Source organism: Dendrobates tinctorius, unplaced genomic scaffold (assembly GCF_039654945.1).
Source record: "Dendrobates tinctorius isolate UK_male_01 unplaced genomic scaffold, ASM3965494v1 ptg000091l, whole genome shotgun sequence".
NCBI lineage: Eukaryota > Metazoa > Chordata > Amphibia > Anura > Dendrobatidae > Dendrobates > Dendrobates tinctorius.
In genome coordinates, this window is record NW_027361759.1 from 14,276,625 (window position 1) to 14,299,271 (window position 22,647).

The following is a 22,647-nucleotide window of genomic DNA, read 5'->3' on the forward strand; positions in this document are numbered from 1 at the left end:
GCGGACATGTACCGCTCCTGCTGGCACTTCTGCTTCTGTCAACAGAGCAGCTGCTTCTCTTTCAATGTCTGCTGTGTCAACTGGGCATCATTGTCGATGTCATGTTGGTTGACAGTTGGCTCTGGTCAGCAATGACGTCCCATCATCCACAAACTGGAGGAGAAAAAGCTGCTCTGCTGACATGCGATCAAAGGAAGCAGGAGAATTGCCACCTGAACAGGAAGAGATTGTCGGCACAAGAGGTGGGTAATTGGCAACTGCCTGTCAGTCATTTCAAAGCCCCATAAGGAAAAGATCACAGATTATCTAAGGAAAATAATTGCAAAAAAGCATCACACTGGTAATCTTGTGTTTTTAACATATCAATATTTTGGATGAAAATTACAGAACTTATTTCATTAGTTTCTGATAAGAGCTTTTTTGTTTGTGCCCCTTTTGAAGTTTTTTGTTTTTGAATATCTTACTTGGCAATAGTTTATTTTATGGCTATATTAATGTTTTTTACCTTTTAGTCTTGGGGAAAGTATTGCTGCTAATAATGCTTACACAAAGCAAGAAACGAGTCAACCTTCCAAAAGGTTTGGATTGCATGTTGTTGCAAACAATTGTAAACCTCCACAGACCGCTAAAATGCACAGCCCGGAAATATCATCCCCAAATATTCAGGATCTAATTCAGAAGCTACAGTCGGGGATGGAGGTAAGGTAAACCTTTACTTTGTATGAGTACTCCAAACAATGTGCTACAAATATAAAATACTAATTTACTTCATCTGCGATATTTACTGTAATCAATCCTGTCGTCATACTTCCATTTTTGGTTTATTTCATCCAGTAATGTTACGGTCAGCCCTGCTGAAACCACTAGTTGTACAAGTGACCACAGCCAACAATACTGTCACAAGATATTAATGTCATCACGGTGGCTGTCATTACCTTTATAGCCATGCGGCGTAGGGCTCCTAGGTTCAAATTTACCAAGGAAAACCTCTGCAAGCTTGTATATTCTCCTTGTTTACTCTGGGTACTATGGTTACCTCCCACACTGATGCTGATAAGCACATTGTTTTTCCAAAATTTATAATAACCGGGAAAGGGTAGGGGGAAAGGGAAATAATGCATTGTCATGCAATCAATCCATAAAATACATAGAACAGATATTTGTCAGATCAAAAACATAGTCAAAATATTTTACATAAATATAAACTAGAAATAAAAAACAATGCCCTTATGCAAATAGTTATATCCAACGGTTCCATTTACAAGCAAATTTGTTAAAGCAGTTATTTGAAATAGCAATTTTATTTTCATATTTATGTAAAGAAGTTTTATTAATTAAATCTTGTAATGAGGGAATATTAGGGGACGTCCAAAAAAAAAAGCAATATTTTTGGTAACTAAAAAAAAAAGTGAAGAATAAGTTGTCTTAAGGATGGATTGAACTGCCTATAGAGAGTAAGGCCAACTGAGGGGTTAAAATAAAATCATTAATATTTAAAATTTGAACAACCAAGGACTCAACCTCTATCCATAATGGTCTATAATCTTTGAACATGACCAGTATATGTGAAATAGAGAACCAATCTGTCCACATTCTCTCCAACTCTTGGAGAGTCATTGAAATAGTGGAAGAGTACGTTGTTATAATTGCCTTTTCCCAATCGTCTATCTCTACTGAAAGGTGGAGGTCCTCTTCCCATTTAATCATGTAAGGTGATTTACTAAAGGTTTGATCCAAGTTAAACCATTTATAAAGGTATTGAATGCTCCAAAAAATATTCTGACCTAAATTTTTTCACAGAAGGTTCAGAGAGATATGGTTTGGTCTGCAGAAAAAGCTCTATTTGGTTCTTCAAGATTAAGATTTGTAAAAAGGCAGAAGAGGGAATCCCAAATGTGGCCTTGATTTGTGTAGATGAGTAGAAAAATTTACCATCGTAAATGTCTTGAATTTTTTTTTAACACCACAAGTAGCCCAGAGTGGATCTAGATTAAACTCTGCAATAACCTCAACCAAAGAAAGAGGGAGTACTTTAATAATTTCTGATCTAGAAATTTGCCTTCTAAGTCTGAATAATTTCATCCAAGCTTCCGAAATCGCTAAGAAAATAGGATGATTAACAGGGAAAGTCCCTTTTTTGATAAGCAGATTGAAAATAATTCTGTTTAGTGGGGTATCTTTATTGAAAAATAATTCCAAGTCAATCCAAGATGGTTTATATACGCTAGGCCACCACCAAATAGACTGCTTTATGAGAGTAACATAATAATATGCTGTAATGTTGGGCAGACCCATTCCACCATGTGGTTTGCTTTTAAATAATTGATCAGTAGCAATCCTTGCCCTTTTATTACCCCACACAAAAAATTAATGAGATTGTAGGCTGGTTAAAAATGAGGTCAAGACAGATAACGGGAGAGATCGAAAAACATATAATATTTTGGGCAAAATACCGTATTTTTCGCTTTATAAGACACTCCGGATTATAAGACGCACCACAAATTTTGAGGAGAAAAGTAAGAAAAAAATATTTTTTAATAAAATGGTGGTACCTCTTATAATCCTTGCATCTTATTGCTTACCCGGTTTGGTGGCTGCGGTGTAGCGGAGTCCCAGGGTCGCTGCTGGAACAGGCAGGAGTGGGGTGATGATGTAGGCCGCATTCAGGGATGAGGGGGGCTCCGATGTGCGCTGCTGCTGCGGGGTCTTGTGCTGCTGCCGGGTTTCTCCGTGTGCCCAGTGGTTGCTGGCCGTTGCTGCTGGTGCCCCGTGGTGCTGCTTGTGTGTCCGGTGCTGCCCCGGGGCTCTGCCGACATTTTGCGGCAGGCCAGAGCCCCGGCATTTCCTCGGTTCCCTGTATGTGCGGTGGTTCCGGTAAAAAAAAAATGGCCGCCGGCGCATGCGCAGATGTGATCTCAGCGCTGAAATCTCATCTCTCGAGATCCACGGCCATTTTTTACCGGAACCACCGCACATACAGGGAACCGAGGAAATGCCTGGGGCTGTGGCCTGCCGCAAAATGTCTGTAGAGCCCGGGGCAGCCCCACGAGGCATCGGCCAGCAACTGCCAAACACCCGGACACCCCCTGATCACGGCCTATGGTAAGGCATGTGGAGCGCCTTCAGACGCCAGGGCAGTGGGGTACTCGGTACCGGGCCGATTGAACTTCTCAAGGGGAGTTGTCATGGCAGCTGTGACCCGGTCCGTGGCCCTGGTCTCCATTGTAAAAGGGGTTGTTTCAATGTGCTTATGGTGATGAAAGTTTATAAGTGATTCGTGACGCCACCTGTGGTGTTCGGCAATGAAGATGTTAAGCCGACGCTGCAGACAGACCCTCTGGGACCGATGGTGGGGTGCAGCAGTGATGTTATAGCCTTCCACAGGCAGGGCTGTAGTCCCAGGGCAGTTTAGGTGAAGTGACACTGAGATGATGTAGTGTCAGGCGCAGGGGATGTAGCAGTGCTGGGTAGGTTGACGCAGGAATAAGTGGAGGACACCAGGGCATGTAGTTCCAAAGCTTTACTCACACTCTGTTGTGGTGCAGGCACCCGCATCCGTGCCGTGTCCTCCGGGTCAGGGGCTCAGTCAACCTCCAGGCAAGATGAAGTCCTCCCTTCCAACACTCTGCCAACATATGTGCCTTTTCTGAACGTCTCCTCTTATGGCGCCTTTAAAATGAAGTACTCCAGTACTGAGTTACACTGGGGTTCCTCCTATCCGATGTTCTTATGAACTCTACTTGTACGGCAGACAGCTGTAGCCTGCTTCGGGGACTCCTTGCTGCTAAGTCCCGGCTCACTATCGTCGCTGTTGTGCCCCCCAAGTCTTGTGTGGGAATCGAGTGGTGACTACTTCTATTCCTCCGGTGTCTGCTGCAGGACCATTAGTATCCATACAACCTCGGGGACCGGACCCCGGCCTTGCACTGTGAACTTGGGAAGCGTTCTCCTCTAACCCTAACCCTTAGTCCTCCTTTTCTCCTTACGTTCCGTACAATCCTTTCTTTCATATGGAGAATCAGGCTTCCGTTCTAATGTCTCTTCCCCGTGCCAGCGGACCCAGATCACTGAGGTCTGCTGCAGCACTTCCTTCATCCATCCCTCTCCCGGGGATCTTACTGACTGACTTCCCTGTCAGACTTCCACTCACTGACTGAATGACTCACTAACTGACTCCTAAACTCTTCCTGCTCTTTTCAGTGCAAACTAAACTCCACCCACCTCCCAGCATGCTTCGTGTTCCAAGCAGGGAGCCACCAAAAGGTGCTTTGCTACACTACTATTTTGTGTGGGATCCAGGTGTTGGAGTGTGGTCAGGTGTCTCCACCTTACCTGGTTGGTGGGATACCACACCTCAGGAGAAGGTGCAGTACCTCTGTGGCGACTGAACCCTCAGGGGCGCCACACATGTTCTCTTTGTAAGACGCATAAAAAAACGTTTTCAACAAAAACATACTAAATAACGTTTGTACAGTCTATGAATTTGTTCTAAGAAATAGAATTGCCTCCATCAGATCCTCCTTCATAGATGACCTCAAATCTGACCTAATAATTTTAAGGCTAGAGAACAACCTCTCTACACTAACTTGGGTTGGAGGCAAAGCCGTAACCACATGGGAAACATCTCTAACAATTTCCGGGTATAAAGGAATTGCCTCATGCACAGTCAGTTTTGATGAACGGTTGAATTTTTCTATTTCTTTGAGCGCAAGTGAAACATTTTGCTGAAATATGGTCAATCTGCTTGCTATAGGAGACTGAGTGAAATGTTTTTCCTTGCTGCAACGCTTTGCCTGCTCCATGTCATCCAAATACTGGTCAAAGTCAAACTCCTCATCTGATGAGGATGAAGATATGGCAGCAGAAGCACTGTCAGGACCCAAGACTTCTTGTGCCTGGCAGTCCTCCTGTAGGCCACTCATCCTAACTGCTACCTCAGTCAGAGCTTCTTTTCCTTTAGTAAGCTGTTGATCATCAAGCAGCGTGGACTTGGGTCCACATAAACAGCTGCCAGAAAAATTTTATTTTCCAATAGCTGTGTCTCTATCCATTTCATTGAAGCAGAAATGCCATCTGCGATTAAACCTCCTCTTTGGGACAGGCAAAATAGCAAGTTCTTTCACTCCCTTATGAAAATGCCAGGAGTTAAATCCTCAGTTTGTATTTTTTTAGTCACGGTAAATGGGTGATTAAGCAATTCCTTCAATTCAGCCACCTGTGTCCATTGACCTTCATTTAGGGTTACATGAGGGTTTGCCATATCTATAAGAAACGGTTTTAGTTCAAGCAATCGCTCAATCATTAAATAAGTTCTGCCCCAACTGAGTGGCTTGATCGACAATTGCCCCTTTCCCAGCATGTCTCTTCAAGATGGAATCCATTTTAGGGGTTCTGGCAGCAATAACCAATTTCCTCACTTTTCCAATCAGATTTCCAGCATGTCCCTTCTGCAGACTATCTATCATTGCCAGCTGCAGCGTGTGCACAACACAGCGCATGTGATGAATATGAAAGTGTTTTGAAGCTGCTTCAACAAAATCATCTATTTCTACAGTATAATTTGGCTGTTCTTCTGTTGTAATATCTGTTTGTTCCTCAGTTACATGAACAGCACTGTGGCCTTCCATCTCAAACATACTGTATCTTAAATTTTCTTCTAGCTGTTGTTCATTGCTCTCATTCATCAATTTAATTGTACTTATGTTTGAAGCATTGTCCATTACAATAGCAAGAACCTGTTCTTTTTTGAGTTTGTAATTTTGCAGAACTTTTTCCACTAAGGCCTGGAGAAACTGGCTGCTGTGATGAGCTATAGAGTCTTTTACTGCCAGTGTCTTGGTAACAATTTCTTTGTTGTCACAAACATCGAACATTGATGTCACAGAGTGAACATTTTGCCGTGTGCAGGCATCCATTTTAAGAAACATGAAGCGTCTTTTGAGTCTTTTTAAGATCTTCCCTTTGTTTAAGGGCTTCTTCAATCACTAATTTTCTAATACTTTCTCTTTCCAGAGAAACACCAAGTTTGCGGGCCATTTCTCCATTAAGAGCTGTAAAAGCTAGTCATGCAAATAATGATAATGGTACACTGTCCTTCACAACAAGCTGTATGAGCTGTCTTTTAAACATATCTGCTGTCATTGTTATAGTAACTTTGTCACTTACAAAATATCTTATTAATGATGTTTGAGTTGCTCTTTCCTCCTTCTTTGCCTGGCAGGAAGTGCTGGGCGCGGGTTTCTTGGTGCTGCTGTTATCTTTCTCATTCACAGCTTTGAAAACTTCTGGGTGGAAGCGTTGTAAATGTCTTTTTAAATTGGAAGCTCTTGTAGGAGCATTTTTATCACTGCCCGAGTATGCACTGATGTTGGCATCACAGCATTTGTTTTCCCCTGGGTCACTTGTCTTACATTGACACACACAATATTTTTCATCATGAGTCACTGTGAAATGCTCAAATACAGCTGACTTCATGGGGAGCTTCTTAGACATTTTGTAATCATATAAATTCACTCAAAATAATTTTGTCCTATAAAATAATGTATATTATAATTCCATCAAGAACAGGGAACCATGTGCAGTGGGGGAAAATAAGAATTTGATACACTGACAATTTTGCAAGTTTTTCCACCTACAAAGAATGGAGAGGTCTGCAATTGTACACTTCACCTGTGAGAGACAGACTAGAAAAAATCCAGAAAATCACATTGTATGATTTAAATAATATGCATTTTATTGCATGAAATACACATTTGATACAACAGTAAAACAGAACTTAATATTTGGTACAGAAACCTTTGTTTGCAATTACAGAGGTCAGACATTTCCTGTAGATTCTGTTTCTCTCAGTTGAAGTGTACCTATGATTAAAAATTTCAGACCTCTCCATTCTTTGTAGGTGGGAATCGACAGTGTATCAAATACATGCTTTCCCCACTGTATAATTTTAGATAGAAATAAAACAAACTTTGCATAAATCAATAGCACAGATGACAAATATAAAGTTTGTAAAATATGTTATTAGATAACTTTACTTTGAATTTCCAATCTCACGCTTTTCTTAGGGTACAGCTCACTAAATGCTTCACAGTCTATGAAGAGGGGAGGAGGGAGGGAGCAAGTTTGTTGTGTATAATACTCCAGGAACAAAGAAACTGATAACAGAGCTAATAACTTGATGTTTTGGCTTCTATACCTATACAAGCCCTCATACAAGTCCTCATCAATCCTGTTGTATTTTCCCTGTATATTGTATAAAAGCTAGCTTCCCAAAAGCTTATGAGTTCAAAAAAAACAAACAAGCATACAGAGAGAACATACAGTATACAGGACTATTGATTTATGCACAGTTTATTGAAAGTTTAAATATGCTTTAAGAAGTAATTTCCTTAAGCTTGTTATCCTGTTCAGTCTAGCAATTCTTCTGAGATGAGTGCAGGCCTTCCTTCTTTCTGAGTGTGTTTACTTTGTTCCCTTGTCTGTAGAGGAGGAGCTTCACTGGTGCTGGAGTGCAGCACTGACTTATCTCAGCTAAGACAAAGCCTAGATCCTCAGGCTACATTCACACCATGGGCGTAGCCAGGATCAAACCTGGGGGGAGCAGAACCTCATACTGTTCCGCAGAACCTCATACTGCACCCCTCAGCTGCTGCAGAACCTCATACTGCACACCCCTACACTTGAAAATAAAGCCTGCACCTTAAGAAGATGTGGTGATGAATGCAGTCTGTTTATTCCAACTATCAATTGATGTTGATGTTACTGAAGACGAGCAATGCCTGTCCTGGGCGTCCTTTTGGGCAGCTATGAGGTGTGCCTGACTGGTGCTAAAAAAAAAAAAAAAAGAGTGTTAGTCTGTGTGCTACCCGGCTTTCATTCTTTTTGGTACAGATAAGATATGGATAGAGCAGATTTGTAATCTGTTTTTGCTATTGAAAACATTATCTATGAGCTCAAAAACCTTTCAGGTGATGCGGTTTTTTAAAAAGCTGATCTGCTTTTGCAGCTGAAAAACGTATCCTCAAAAACGGCAGCAGAAACGCTGTGTGTGAATGTAGCCTTAGATCTGGAATAGAACGATTTATAGGACATTTCATAACTTTTCCAAATTCCTATGAAAAAATATTCAGCACAGTCTGCATTGAACTACTGTACCCAATTTATTATATATTTTCGGAGTCTGTTCATTTTATACCGACTCCACCAAAATGAGCTCCGACTCCACAGCCCTGATTAGATGTTCCTGGTGCTTTGACCGCCTCTTTCAACTTGCCCTGTAGCAGGTGGGGTTCATATTTATGGGCTTGATGTCACCATTGTACACTGTGTGCAGAATTATTAGGAAAATGAGTATTTTGATCACATCATCCTTTTTATACATGTTGTCCTACTCCAAGCTGTATAGGCTTGAAAGCCAACTGCCAATTATGTAAATCAGGTGATTTGCATTTCTGTAATGAGGAGGGGTGTGGTCTAATGGCATCAACACCCTATATAAGGTGTGCTTAATTATTAGGCAACTTCCTTTCCTGTGGCAAAATGGGTCAGAAGAGAGATTTGTTGGACTCTTAAGTCAAAAATTGTGAGATGTCTTGCAGAGGGATGCAGCAGTCTTGAAATTGCCAAACTTTTGAAGCGTGCTCACCGAACAATCAAGCGTTTCATGGCAAATATCCAACAGGGTCGCAAGAAGCGTGTTGATAAAAAAAAAAGGCGCAAAATAACTGCCCATGAATTGAGGAAAATCAAGCGTGAAGCTGCCAAGATGCCATTTGCCACCGGTTTTGCCATATTTCAGAGCTGCAGCGTTACTGAAGTATCAAAAAGCACAAGGTGTGCCATACTCAGGACATGGCTAAGGTAAAGAAGGCTGAAAAGCGACCACCTTTGAACAAGAAACATAAGATAAAACGTCAAGACTGGGCCAAGAAATATCTTAAGACTGATTTTTCTAAGGTTTTATCGAGTGATGAAATGAGAGTGACTCTTGATGGGTCTGATGGATGGGCCCATGGCTGGATCAGTAAAGGGCAGAGCGCTCCACTCCGACTCAGATGCCAGCAAGGTGGAGGTAGGGTACTGGTATGGGCTGGTATCATCAAAGATGAACTTGTGGGACCTTTTCGGGTTGAGGATGGAGTGAAGCTCAACTCCCAGACCTACTGCCAAAGAAGAAAAAATAATGGCATGGCCCCCTTGTTCACCTGATGTGAACCCCATAGAGACCTTGTGGTCCCTCATAAAATGTGAGATCTACAGGGAGGGAAAACATTACACCTCTTGGAACAGTGTCAGGGAGGCTGTGGTGGCTGCTGCACGCAATGTTGATTGTAAACAGATTAAGCAACTGACAGAATCTATCAATGGAAGGGTTTTGAGTGTCATCGTAAAGAAAGGTGGCTATATTGGTCACTGATTTTTTTTTTTTTTTGATTTTTTTTTTTTTGAATGTCAGAAATGTTTATTTCTAAATTTTGTGTTATATTGGTTTACCTGGTGAAAATAAACAAGTGAGATGGGTATATATTTAGTTTTTATTAAGTTGCCTAATAATTCTGCACAGTAATAGTTACCTGCACAAACAGATATCCTCCTAAGATAGCCAAATCTAAAAAAAAACCCACGCCAACTTCCAAAAATATTAAGATTTGATATTTGAGTCTTTTGGGTGGTTTGAGAACATAGTTGTTGTTCAATAATAAAAAGAATCCTCTCAAATACAACTTGCCTAATAATTCTGCACGCAGTGTATTGTATGGTGACATCAAGCCCACGACTTAGTAATGGAAAGGTGTCTAAGAAACGTGTGTTAGGGCGGCGGGGACGCCGTGCACACACTAACATCTTGTCATGTAAATGACATTTACTATATTCTTTTTGCCTGATATGTCAGACTATTAGGAATATTTTTATCCTTTATATGTCTATTAGCATTATCTGTTTAAGTTCTAATCAGGTTTCATACATATGTTCTTTGTATTTTTCTGGCCACATGCAAAATGCTGTCCCTGGTTGGTTAGCAGCAACCTTGTTTTATATTTCTCTTTTGGTATCTATTTCTTCTTTGAATAATAATAAACTTCAACTTTTTATTGGTATACAGTCTTTTCCATATGGTGTTTAACAGCCAGAGCAAAGTCGTCTTTTTGAAAAGAAAACAAAACACACTTTTCCATTTTTACTTAAATGCTAGCTGAAGAGCCCGGCGCTGCATATATATATATATATATATATATATCTGTCTGAGTGTAGAGCCCCGCCCACTCCGCATAGCCACATTCACTATAATATCCCACATCATCCCGTCAGCCAGAGCCACCGTACTACTACCCCTAATATCCCACATCGTTCCGTCAGCCAGAGCCACCGGACTACTAATATCCCACATCATCCCGTCAAAGCCACCAGACTACTACCGCTAATATCTCACGTCAGCCATAGCCACCGGACAACTACCACTAATATCCCACATCATCCCGTCACAGCCACCGGACTACTACTAATATTCCACATCATCCCGTCAGCCAGAGCCACCGGACTACTACCCCTAATATCCCACATCAGCCAGAGCCACCGGACTACTACCCCTAATATCCCACATCATCCCATCAGCCTGGGGTCAGAACCAGAGCGCTGAGTGGAATGGCCCTAACTTCCATACTGGGGATCCCTTTGAGAGGCCTGGCGTCAGAACCAGAGCGCTGAGTGGATTTGCCTTGACTTCCAAACGAATAATCCCTTTAATAGAAGCCTGGGGTGAGAATCAGAGCGCTGAGGGATTTACCCTAACTTCCATACCGGAGATCCCTGTAAGAGAGTCCTGGGATCAGTAACAGAGACAGAGTGGATTTGCCCTCACTTCTGTACCGGGGATCCCTTTAAGAGAGGCCTGGGGTCAAAACCAAAGCGCTGGATGGATTTGCCCTGACTTCCATACCAATGATCCCTTTAATAGAGGCCTGGGGTCAGTACCAGCGGATTTGAAGGCAATTGCCCTAACTTCCATACCAGAGATCCCTTTAAGAGGGAAGATGTGCCTATGGGATGGAGGATGTGTATATGGGCACGGAAGGGGTGATTCATTTCTGTCATGCGCTATCTGCTCCTTTCAGGGGGGCAGACAATGGCTGGGAGTTTGTTTCCAGGGATACTAGATTTTTCCCACCCAGTCACTGTCTGCTGTGGTGCTGTCGAGTGGGAAAACTGTTGCTCATAGCAACCAATCACATCTCAGCTTCTTTTAAACAGCTCTGGTGAAATGGAAGATGCTTAGTGATTGGTTGGTGACACACACATACATTCAATTTTATATATAGGGATAACAAACACAGTTATACCCACCTAACACTCATTTTATTGAAACCCTCGTCTCCTGTAATAAAACAAAAATAAAGAAAAACAACCATATCCCTTATGTGTCACCCACCATAATTCATGTCTGCTGATAATAAACAGTTTCAACCTGGATGGTGCCAAGATACGACCATACAGGCTGAGAACCACTGGGTTTTCAGGCCAGGCTTGAGAGAGGCTCATTGTAGCCAAAATGTTGCCATGCCACCAGGGCTATTAAATTAGTTTTTGTACTTGGATATGTACTGAAGTTCTGCCTCTTTTTTTCCTTCTATACTTACTATATATATTTTAAACTGATATTCGAAATATAGATAACCGGTATGAAAGATTAAATGACGGGGACATTAAGGAGAGATGAGGGGGAGGAGAGAAAAGTGTGGGGGGGCTAAGTGTACCTAGCTCAGCCATCATAAGGTGAGTAAAACCCACATAGAGAACCACAGTCTGAAACCTGGGTTATTGATACATCAATATCAATAGATCTTTCATAAACCTACAATGGGGAAGTCACATAAGGTGAGGCATGTCCGTATTGTAAAGGGGCATAAAACCCATGAAGTTAGAGAAAACAATTGTAAAGGATTTGTTCATTGAGCCCCTTGGGACCCCCATACATAACAAAAGCATTCTCCAATATGGCATAAGTGAAAACTGCATTATTCATGACATGTAACCAATGCCCTATATTTTTACATTTATTCACCCAGATCAAAAATACTAAAATCATGTTCTTCACATTGCATGTACAATATTTCCTATTGTTTATCCAAATATCTTCCTTTTCTACAATAAAAAACAAAAGGTTTTTTTCTTTTTCATTGGTCCTTTCTTATCATGTGAAAGTCCTAGAACCTTAATTAGCCACTGTGTTCCATTCGCAAGTAATAGTACATTGGCTGGTCACTCATTATTTCTCAATCATACGGTGTCCTTGCAGTGGAGACAGTGCCTGGTTAAATAGTTATACTGATATAATGATATAAATGAGCTAAGCATGTTATTTTCATAATATAAATAAAAGTTTTTATGATTTGAATCTTTGCCCTTATATAAAAACCAGTATACAGTTTACTGGAGCTAGGCAAATTTTAGAGCCTGCGCCGTATCCTCATCACCCCTGTTCCTCATATTTCCTTGGTAGAAACATCACAATGCAGAGATCTTTTCCAGGTAACCGTTTTTATTACTTTGTTTTATTTTTGCAGTTGAAAGAACAAGTGAATGATGTTAGGATTTCAGATATCATGGATGTTTATGAACAAAAGCTGTGTGCACTAGCTGTAAGTACTGAGCTTCTAACCATGTTTTAGCGGGGTTTAAAACAAGTTTCCTCTGATAATCTGCCCGTTTTGTTTTTACAGTCTAAAGAAAGTCGTCTGCAGGATCTTTTGGAAGCAAAGACTTTAGCCCTTGCTCAGGCAGATCGACTTATCTCACAATATCGATGTCAAAGAGCACAAGCTGAAGCAGAGGTCAGTCGAATACTGTTTAGAGGTTTTTCACAGATTGTGTCTAAGCCTAAACTGAGTAATGAAGTTCCTCTTTAAGGAGTATTCCCACTCTGCTCATCTCTGCATCAGGAAGTGAGCAGGACCAGGGACATCCCATGTACCTAAAACTGCCAACTCGCATGCAGTTGTTGCTGCTGTATGTATGCTGACAGATATGTGGGCTTTTTATGACACCAGTCCCGTTCACCTCATTTGGAAGTGAGCACAGCCTGATAACCAACTCGCTCAGTCACTCAGTGTGCTTTCTATATTTGCTGAATACACTTATCCTGCCACAGTATAACAATGAAGTCATTTTTTTTCCCACAGCATCCTAGTTTGGTTAAAATGGTTTGCAGCTTTTAACTATACGGACATTTATTTTGAAATGTAGTTTGTTGGCGCAAGCTTTATTTTTTTCTTTAATTTCCAGGCAAGAAAGCTGGCTACATTACTTAAGGAGGCTGAAAGGAAGAATGAGGAACTGAGCTTGGTCCTAAAGTCTCAGCAACTTGAGTCTGAAAGAGCAAAGAGTGACATTGAGCAGTTATTCCAACACAGCAAGAAGCTACAAGTTGTCGCTGAAGAGCATGAAAAACTAAAAGTCTCCTATGCTGATCATATATTGAAGTAAAGATTCTCCTATGTGTTTACTGCAGATTTTGGTGTGTCTATTTAAAAGGCTTGTCCAGTATTGTGATTTTAAGTCTGCAGTTATTCAATGTAATTGCAGACTTCTGAATCCTGACATTGTGCGGTACGCTTGCTGTCAGGATGCCAGTGAGAGTGTGGTCACATGACCACAAGAGTGTGATTTTGCATACATGCAGTCACATGTGCCGACCTGACGTGTTCTTCCTATCTCAATTCAATTTGGTTGAAAGAGACGATTCACGTCTAGTCCTCATTCAGAAGTCTGCAATGACAGAGTAACTTTCAAGACTGGATAACTCCTTTTAAGATGATTAATCCAGGAATATTTGGACAGAGACACAAGTTTTAGCATTTTAGCTGTTTATCAAAACATATTCAAGATAGTTATTTAATCGATATCAACTTAAAGTTCAGACGCCCAGCTTTAATGTGAGGGCATGAACCTCGTAATTGGAGTAAGGCTTTAGGAATTACAGCTCTTAAATATGTAGCTGCCTCTTTTTAAAGTGATCAAAAGTAATTGGACAGTCAGCTCAAAACCTCTTTGATGGGCTGCAAAGAACATTCTCTTAATCCTTCATCACATAAGCAGGTAAAAGGTCTGGGGATGATTCCATGTGTAGCATTTGCATCTGGAAGCTGTGTTGTGAACCCACAACATGTGGTCAAAGGAACTCTTAATTGAAGAAAAACAGACCATCTTTAGGCTGAAAAAAAAAGATATCCATTAGAGAGAGAAGAAATGTTAGGAGAGGCCAATTCAACAGTTGGTACATTCTGCAAAAAAAAAAATACACTGGTGAGCTTGGGAACTTAGAAAAGCCAAGATGACTATGGAGGACAACAGTGAATCATTTCCATGGCCAACAAAACCCTTTCACAACATCCACCCAATTGAAGAACACTCTTCATGAAGTGTTTCAGTATCTAAGTTTACAAAAAAAATACTTCATGAGAGCAGCTAGAGAGTGTTTGTCACAATTTACAAACTATAAATCAGCCTTAAAAATAGGCCAGCACAAAACTTTAAAAAAAAAAAAATAAAAAATAATCTAAAGCAGCCAGTCCAGTTCTGGAAATTCATTCATTGGATACATGATCGACCTGTACCAGAATGATGGGAAGAAGTATGTATGGCAAAGGCTTGGAATGGCTCATAATCTAAAGCACACCACATCCTCTGTAAAGCATGGTGAGAAGCATGGATATGAGCATGCATAGCTTCCCATGGCACTAGGTCATTGGTGTTTAATAATGTGACTGAAGACAGAAGCTGGATTTATTCTTAAGTGTACCAGGTGATACTTTCTGCTCAGATTCAGCCAAATGCAGCAAGGCTGAATGGACAGTGCTTCACTGAACAGATGGACAATGACCCAAAGCATACTGCAAAAGCAGCCCAGGAGTGTTGGGGTTTTTTTTCTTGTCTTTTTCTTGTTTTTTTAGGCAAAGAAGTTTAATATTCTGCAATGGCCGAGTCAGTCGCCAGATATCAACCCCATCGAGCATGATTTTCACATGCTTAAGACAAAACTGAAGGCAGAGAGACCCACAGACAAGCAACAACTGAAGTCAGCTGAAGTAAAGGCCTTGCAAAGCATCACAAAAGAGTATAACCAGCGTTTGGTGATGTCCGTGGCTTCTAGACTTCATGCAGTCATTACCTGCAAAGGATTCTCTATGAAGTATTAAAAATGAGCATTTTATTGTAAACTTAGTTTGTCCTATTACTTTTGAACCCCTGAAATCGGGAGGTTTTATAGAAAAATGGTTGCAATTCCTAAACGTTTCGCAGGATATTTTTCTTGAACTCCTTTAATTAAACCTGAAAGTCTCCACTTTAATTGCGTCTCCGTTGTTTCATTTGAAATCAAAAACTCGATTTGATCACTGTCCAAATACTTCTGGGCCCAACTAAAATCGCCCATATGTCAGAAAATCTGATGTCAAAATTTCAGAATTGCTACATGCACATAGATTTTAGCATCGTTGTGTTGCAGTGACCCATTTTGCAAAATTAAGTGCCATCCTTAGAGTGATGGTCTGTTCTTGCTTTTGGGTTGTGTTTTTTTTTTTTTTTTTTTTTTTTTTTTGTCCTTGCAGATCAAATAATAGCTCTGTATTTTTTGCTGTGTAATTAAACTGGATGTCATGTTTTCTAGATATGAACTCTGTGAAAAGCAGTACAAGGAGCTTCAAGGATCCTATTCTGTATTATGTAAGCAAGCAGAAACCATGAAAAAACTGAATGACTCCCTCAAGCTACAAAATGAAAAGTAAGGTTTACTTTTATGTTTGATATATTTGTGATTGCTAATCCTTTGCTACCTATATGTTTAATAATAAAAATGTCTTTCACTAGAACATGTTTGTATACAGAGATTTTTTTGTATTTCTTTTGAATGATTTATACAATACAGTACAGTATAGTTTGTTATGCTTTTAAAATGATTTGTATCTCCAACTTAAAAATGTCTTAAATTGTGAAATTTCCCCATTTATATTTTTTTCTTAACTTCACAGACCTCATTTTATTGTTGACCAGTCGGTACTTCTATTTAGTAACAGATTAATTATGGGATAAGGTTACTGGGTCCATATACATAATAGTTAATAATATTTTCTTTGCATTATGGCGGTTTATTAGTAAATGTTATTGGTATGTTTTAGAACTCTGGGACAATTAGACGACATTGAAAATCAAAGAAAAGAACTGTCCAAACAGCTACAAGATAGGGAGAGCATAATAACAAGTAAGTAATGCCATTTTATTTAGTGATCTTTAAAAGTAATTTTTCTTTAATTATTTGTTTGACTTTTGAAAAAGGAGTAGATTATACAACATGTAAATCCTCAAAAACCTTCAAGTGAACATAAACATTTTAGAAATTCCTGAACCAAAATAATTAAATTAACGGCAGCTGACAATACCATGCCATCCATGTAACCGTATGGATCAATCTGTGTTCTTATTCAACTATCACATCTGCGAAATGGAAGCATGTGACCCAAAGAAGCAGGAGGATGAGGAGGCAGTCAGCACCCAATACCGCTGAAGAATTGCTACCAGGCTCTCATGCAGGACAACTTTCAAGATGTACATGCCCACAAAGAACACTCCAGTAAGAAATCAAAAGCCTCTTGAAGGGAGAAAAAGCGCTGTGGTGGTCATGAGGAATTCCCTACTGAGAGGAGAAGGCGCTGCTATACATTACCTTACGAGAAGTGTGCTACCTTCCAGGTGCCCAAATTAAAGACGTGTCTAATAGGGTACCAAGACTCTTCAGTGCTACAAATAACTACGCCACTAATACACGTAGAGGAACAAATGAGACAGCAAAAAAGGACCTGGAAACTATATGCAGAGACTTTGAAGATATAGGCCGGAAAGTGAAGGAACTGGGAGCACAGGTTGTCTTCTCATCCTTCCTCCAAGTGGATGGACATGGACGAATGAGATTGAACAGGATCCTACACGTGAACAAATGGCTACCTCGATGGTGCCATGAGCAACATTTTTGGTTTCTTGACCATAGATTGAATTGCCTATATGATAAAACTCCTTGCAATCCATCTTACGAAAAGAGGAAAACACATATTTGGTAGACTCCTTCCTACACTCATCGGGAGAGCTTTAAACTAGAGCATTACAGGATGGGAAATATATGGCCAGGAAGAAATATGCAACTAATGAATTCTTTTAAGAATTCTGCTATTAGAATTGGAAATGAAGAAGAAAAAAAAAATTCTGAATGAAAATAGATGCGTAAGAGAAACAGACTGCAAACTCAAATGTGTCTCTACAAATGCACAAAGCATGGGAAACAAAGAACATTGGAGCTTCTAACACAGGAAGAGTGATATGATGTCATATGCTACACTGAAACTAGGCGGGATGATACACATGATTAGAATACAAACCTTGAAGGCTACAACTTATTTATTAGAAATAGGATTAACAAGAGGGTGAGGAGGTGTTGCATTTTATGTTGGGAAAGTGTATATCTCAGAGATCCAAGATTCAGAGAATGATGGCTCTGCAGAAACTGTTTAGGTAAGGATACAAGGAGAGAAGAACAGAAAGTATACTTTTGTAGGTGTATTTGCTTTATTTCTTTTTGGGGGTGAGGAGCCATTTAACTTTTTTAGACCCTTTGTACTAACAGCAATATGGAAGCCCCCTATATTTCTGTTAACAGATGATGGAGACCTGAGTGTGGACTTGCTTTTTTTTTTTTTTTTTTTGTGGATTGAGTTGAAGCTTTTATGGGGAACATTTTACATAACGTTTGGGATCACATTTATCCTACGCTGAGCATTCTTCCGCATTAAGTATAGCAAATAGACTATCATCGGACCTTTAGAAATTGGACGTCCCAAAATTGTAGATAGGTTCTGTTTTTTCTTACGCCAAAACCCAGAAATGACATGGCAAGTCCAAACCGTATGTCAGAAATCAGCTGGAAATAATGACTTTTAGGACAATTTGAGGTTGGGGACTCTGGCCATTTATGTAACCTTGCAGGTGTGAAGTTTCCTTGTTGTTTAAAATATAATTATAACTTCCCGTTTTTAATTGCTAATATAATTTGAGGAGGAAGTAACAGATAATGTGAAGCATAACACACATTATTAGAGAAATTAAGTTGGTTTCAGATTGCAGCACTGAGAAGCTTAAGATATTAATTTCATCATTCTGTGAAATACTGGTCGGCCTGACCAGTGTGAGAAAGGATTAGAGAACAGCAAATATTAAGGTATTAATTTGATAATTCTGTGAGATAGTGGTCGGTCTGACCAGTGTAAGAAAAAGGAATAGAGAACAGCAAATATTAAGACATTAATTTTATAATTCTGTGAGATTGTGTTCTGTCTGACGTGTGTGAAAAAAGGCTTAAAGTGAACTAGTCTCACAAGGTTTTCCCAGTGTAAAATAAAGCTACAACTCTTAACTACTCTATTGTCACAGTTCATCGATCTGTATCTGTGCCCCATCTCCTCTTGCATATGCCAATGTAATACAGTCCCCTTTACCCCCACTTTATGTGCAATCCCCCTTACCCCCAATTCATCATGTGCAGTCCCCCTTACCCCCCCCCCACTTAATCATGTGCAGCCCCACTCCCCCCACTTCATCATGTCCAATTCCCCTTACCCCCCAGTCATCATGTACAGTCACCCTTACCCCCCACATCATCATGTGCAGCCCCACTTACCCCCCCACCCCATCATGTGCAGTCTCCTTTATCCCCCATACTCCATAATGTGCAGTCCCCCTTAAATGCCTCAACTTCATCAGTTACCCTCACCCACTGAATTAATTTTATAAAGAAAACAAAACAGTTTTTCATACTTACCTCACAGTCGCTCCCTAGCAGCGCTTCTCTGCTGGAAGTGTCCGGTACATGTCGGCACGTGCGCGATGAAGTCATCGCGAACGCCCGACACCTGACCCGGGAGTACAGAGAACACGGAGGGAGCGGGAGCTGCGCAGCCGCCAAGGTTAGGCGGTTATGCACAGCTCCCGGCCCCGGCGTGATAGGACTGTGATGCGGGCGGCTGTGTCTGCTGCCGGTTGCGTCACAGTACATCGGACACGGCTGTGCACAATTTGCTGTGCGGCCGACCCTGTACAGCTGCTCAGGAAGCAGCCCATTTGCCTCTCTGCTACCCAGCCAAGTCTGCCCCTGATTTTTGGTATCAATGGTTACGACCACTGATATAGTGAGTTAGATAGCTAGATGGTCATAATCTAAGGTCATTCAGTGCCTGCACATGAGGAAAGAGATATAGAAAATCAGAAAAACTATACTACATCTATAATTGTAAGAGCATACCAGAACCGATGTAGTGCAACAAAATGCATATTTCTTAACAAAGGATACTCTCCAAAAACTATAGAGCGAATAAGGCAATGTGCACACGCTGCGGATTTGTATCTGCAAAACCGCAGCTAAAGTGACCTGCAGATTTGCCTGCGGTTTTCCCCTGCGGATTGATTCCTGGACAATGGAATAGGTGTCAAACCGCAGCGGAATCCGCAGAAAGAATTGACATGTCGGTTCTTTCTGCGGATTCAAAACCGCAGCTTTTCGGCAGTTACAAAACCGCAGCATGGGCACAGCGGATTTTAAAACCCATAGGCTATAATGCTACCGTACACGGTCTGCAGAACTGTGGATCCGCAGAGGCCAAATCCGCAGCATGTGCACACAGCCTTAGAAGCATAGAGAGTTTAAATATCCCTGTAATAGCATGGATTAACTTCAAAAGAGTGTATCTGAATGTTAAAGACTTGCTATGTCAAAAGGTACAAAAATATTTTTATGCCATGCGATATTTAAATGGCACCTCCTGCACATAACACACTGCCCCCCTAAGAAGCAACAGTGAAACGTGCATCGGCTTCGGTGCAACGGCTTGGCATATTAATCATTGGTAAGAGGCCCTTACATTATTCCTTTACATGCACATGTGGCTCTTTATAATTGTTTAATAATGTGTGGCAATATCCCCATACGCTGCCCAGGTTACAGTTATAAGGAATGGAGTCTTTCAAACATCATATTTCCTCTCTTCCCATTTTAGGAGTTTTTGTGGGATAACTTAAGTTCATGCATATATTATTGCATTCAGCAACATGTACTGTGATGTAAATTTTGACCCGGGTGTCTAGGTTTCTCCAACTTGTCCCTTTTATACAATACTGCATGCCTCCCGTTGCTACATGGTTGCACTGCTGCCTGCCTATCTTTTACTAAACTGTGTTCCAAATTATTATGCAAAAAGAGTTTAGGAGTGATAAGGTTAGAATTTTTGTTTGTCATTTAAACTCATTGATGGTGATGTGTGTCAGGGCTCTTTACTTTATATCACTGAAAGCAATTGCAGATACCTGTGCAAATTAGTTTGGCAGGTGTGTCCAAATAAAGGCAAGACTATTTAAGAAGGCTGTTCCACATTATTAAGCAGCCTACATTTTTTGCCAAAATGGGAAAGAAAAAGGATGTGTCTGCTGCTGAGAAGCAACAAATTGTGGAGTATTTAGGTCAAGGCATGACTACAATCAACATTGCCAAGACACTTCATCGTGATCATCGCACAATCAAGAAGTATGTAGCTGATTCCCAGCACACACGTGTGCGTGCTGATAAGGAAAAATTGAGGACTCTTTCCAACAGGCAATTGCGTCAGGTTAAAAGAGCAGCTGCAAAAATGCCTTGTCATAGCAGCAGACAAGTTTTTGAAGCTGCTGGTGCCTCCAACGTCCCCCGAGCAACAAGATGCAGGGTCCTTCAGAGGTTTGCAGCTGTGCGTAAGCCATCCTGTCGACCACCTCTATCCACTGCACACAAGCAGAAACGGCTCCAGTGGGCCAAACGATACATGAAGACTGACTTCCAAACTGCTTTGTTCACCGATGAGTGCTGTGCAACACTCGATGGTCCAGATGGATGGAGTGGAGAATGTCTGGTTGATGGACACCCCTTGAAAACACGGCTAAGGTGCCAACAAGGAGGAGGTGGAGTAATGTTTTCGGCTGGAATCATGGGGAGAGAGATTGTCGGCCCCTTTAGGATCCCTGAAGTTGTAAAGATGAACTCCATAATCTGTGGAGTTTCTAAAACAGCACTTCCTGCCATGGTTCAAGAGGAAGAACCGTGCTTTCCCCAGCAAGATCATTTTCATGCATGATAATGCACCGTCTCATGCTGCAAATAACACATCTGCATCTCTGGCTGCTATGGGCATAAGAGGACAAACTTGTGGTGTGGCCACCATCTTCCCCTGATCTCAACCCCATTGAGAACCTCTGGAGCATCATCAAAAGGAGTGTGTCTGATGGCGGGAGGCAGTTCACATCTAAGCAACAGCACTGGGAGGGTATTCTGTCCACATGCAAAACAATTGAAGCACAAACCATCCAAAAACTGACAAATTCAATGGACGAGAGAGTTCAGAAGCTTCTTTCGAACAAGGGATCCTATGTGCAAATTTAACATCACCTAGAATAAAGTTTTGACTTGAAAACTGTTTGATTTCATTTTGTAATAAGCTGATAATGCTTATAATTTCACAATTGACCATTTTTTTGTTCAAAATAAAAAGGTTGAAAACTCTGCTGTGCATAATAATTTGGAACATGCATTTTGAGTGTTTATTATTTTTAAAAATATACTGTTTTCATAGGCAGTTTGTTCAAAAACATTGCAATTATACTAGAATATTAGATGACTGGAAAATAACAATGACTGCAATTCATATAGGTAATTTAGAGAACATATGAGGAAATATTTTTTGCATAATAATTTGGAACACAGTGTATATAAGTATTTTGGTGTATGGATTTGTTCACACTAGTATTGTCTTGTTTATGTGTATTCATTGATAAAAAAAATTTTGTACCTTTTTGACATAGCAAGTCTTTAACCCCTTCCCGAAATGCGCCGCACTAGTACTTCTCTGTGAGAGGTGCGTTCATGTAAACAGCAGTACTAGTACGGCGCACCAATCTCGTGGCCTCACGCTGAGTGCCACAGTGATCGGATACGGGTGTCAGCTGTATGTGACAGCTGACACCCTGCAACAATGCCCACAATCGGTGCTAGCACCCATCACGGGCATTTAACCCCTCTGATGCCACTGTAGTGTAGTGATAGCGGCATAGAGAAGCATCGCGCAGGGAGGGGGCTCCCTGCACGCTTCCCTCAGAACAATGCGATGCGATCACGTTGTTCTGATGGTCTCCATATAGACCCCCGACACTAAAATGGCCGCGGGGTACTGCAGGGAGAAGGCTTGTAAGCCTCCCTCTCTGCCTGTCAGATCCTGTTCTGATACTAAGCAGTGCAAAGTGTCAGATCAGCGATCTGACATTATTTAGTGAGGTGCCATCCTGGAACATTGTAAAATTTAAAAAAATTATATATATACAGTACAGACCAAAAGTTTGGACACACCTCATTCAAAGAGTTTTCTTTATTTCCATGACTATGAAAATTGCAGATTCACTCTGAAGGCATCAAAACTATGAATTAACACATGTGGAATTATATAATTAACAAAAAAGTGTGAAACTACTGAAAATGTCTTATATTCTAGGTTCTTCAAAGTAGCCACCTTACTCTGTCGCCTCATTGGGGGACAC

At 40.9% G+C, this 22,647-nt stretch overlaps 1 protein-coding gene across 4 annotated transcripts in view; it reads left to right on the plus strand.

The window, feature by feature from the left end:
- CIP2A (cellular inhibitor of PP2A) overlaps positions 1–22,647 on the plus strand; it is a 122,918-nt gene that overhangs the window by 78,362 nt on the left and 21,909 nt on the right. For all 4 annotated transcript variants that reach the window (XM_073586247.1, XM_073586245.1, XM_073586248.1 and 1 more), the window contains 6 exons: positions 513–699; positions 12,561–12,635; positions 12,717–12,827; positions 13,279–13,475; positions 15,662–15,775; positions 16,170–16,252. In XM_073586247.1, coding sequence (XP_073442348.1) covers positions 513–699; positions 12,561–12,635; positions 12,717–12,827; positions 13,279–13,475; positions 15,662–15,775; positions 16,170–16,252 — 767 coding nt within the window. The remainder of the gene's footprint in view (positions 1–512; positions 700–12,560; positions 12,636–12,716; positions 12,828–13,278; positions 13,476–15,661; positions 15,776–16,169; positions 16,253–22,647) is intronic.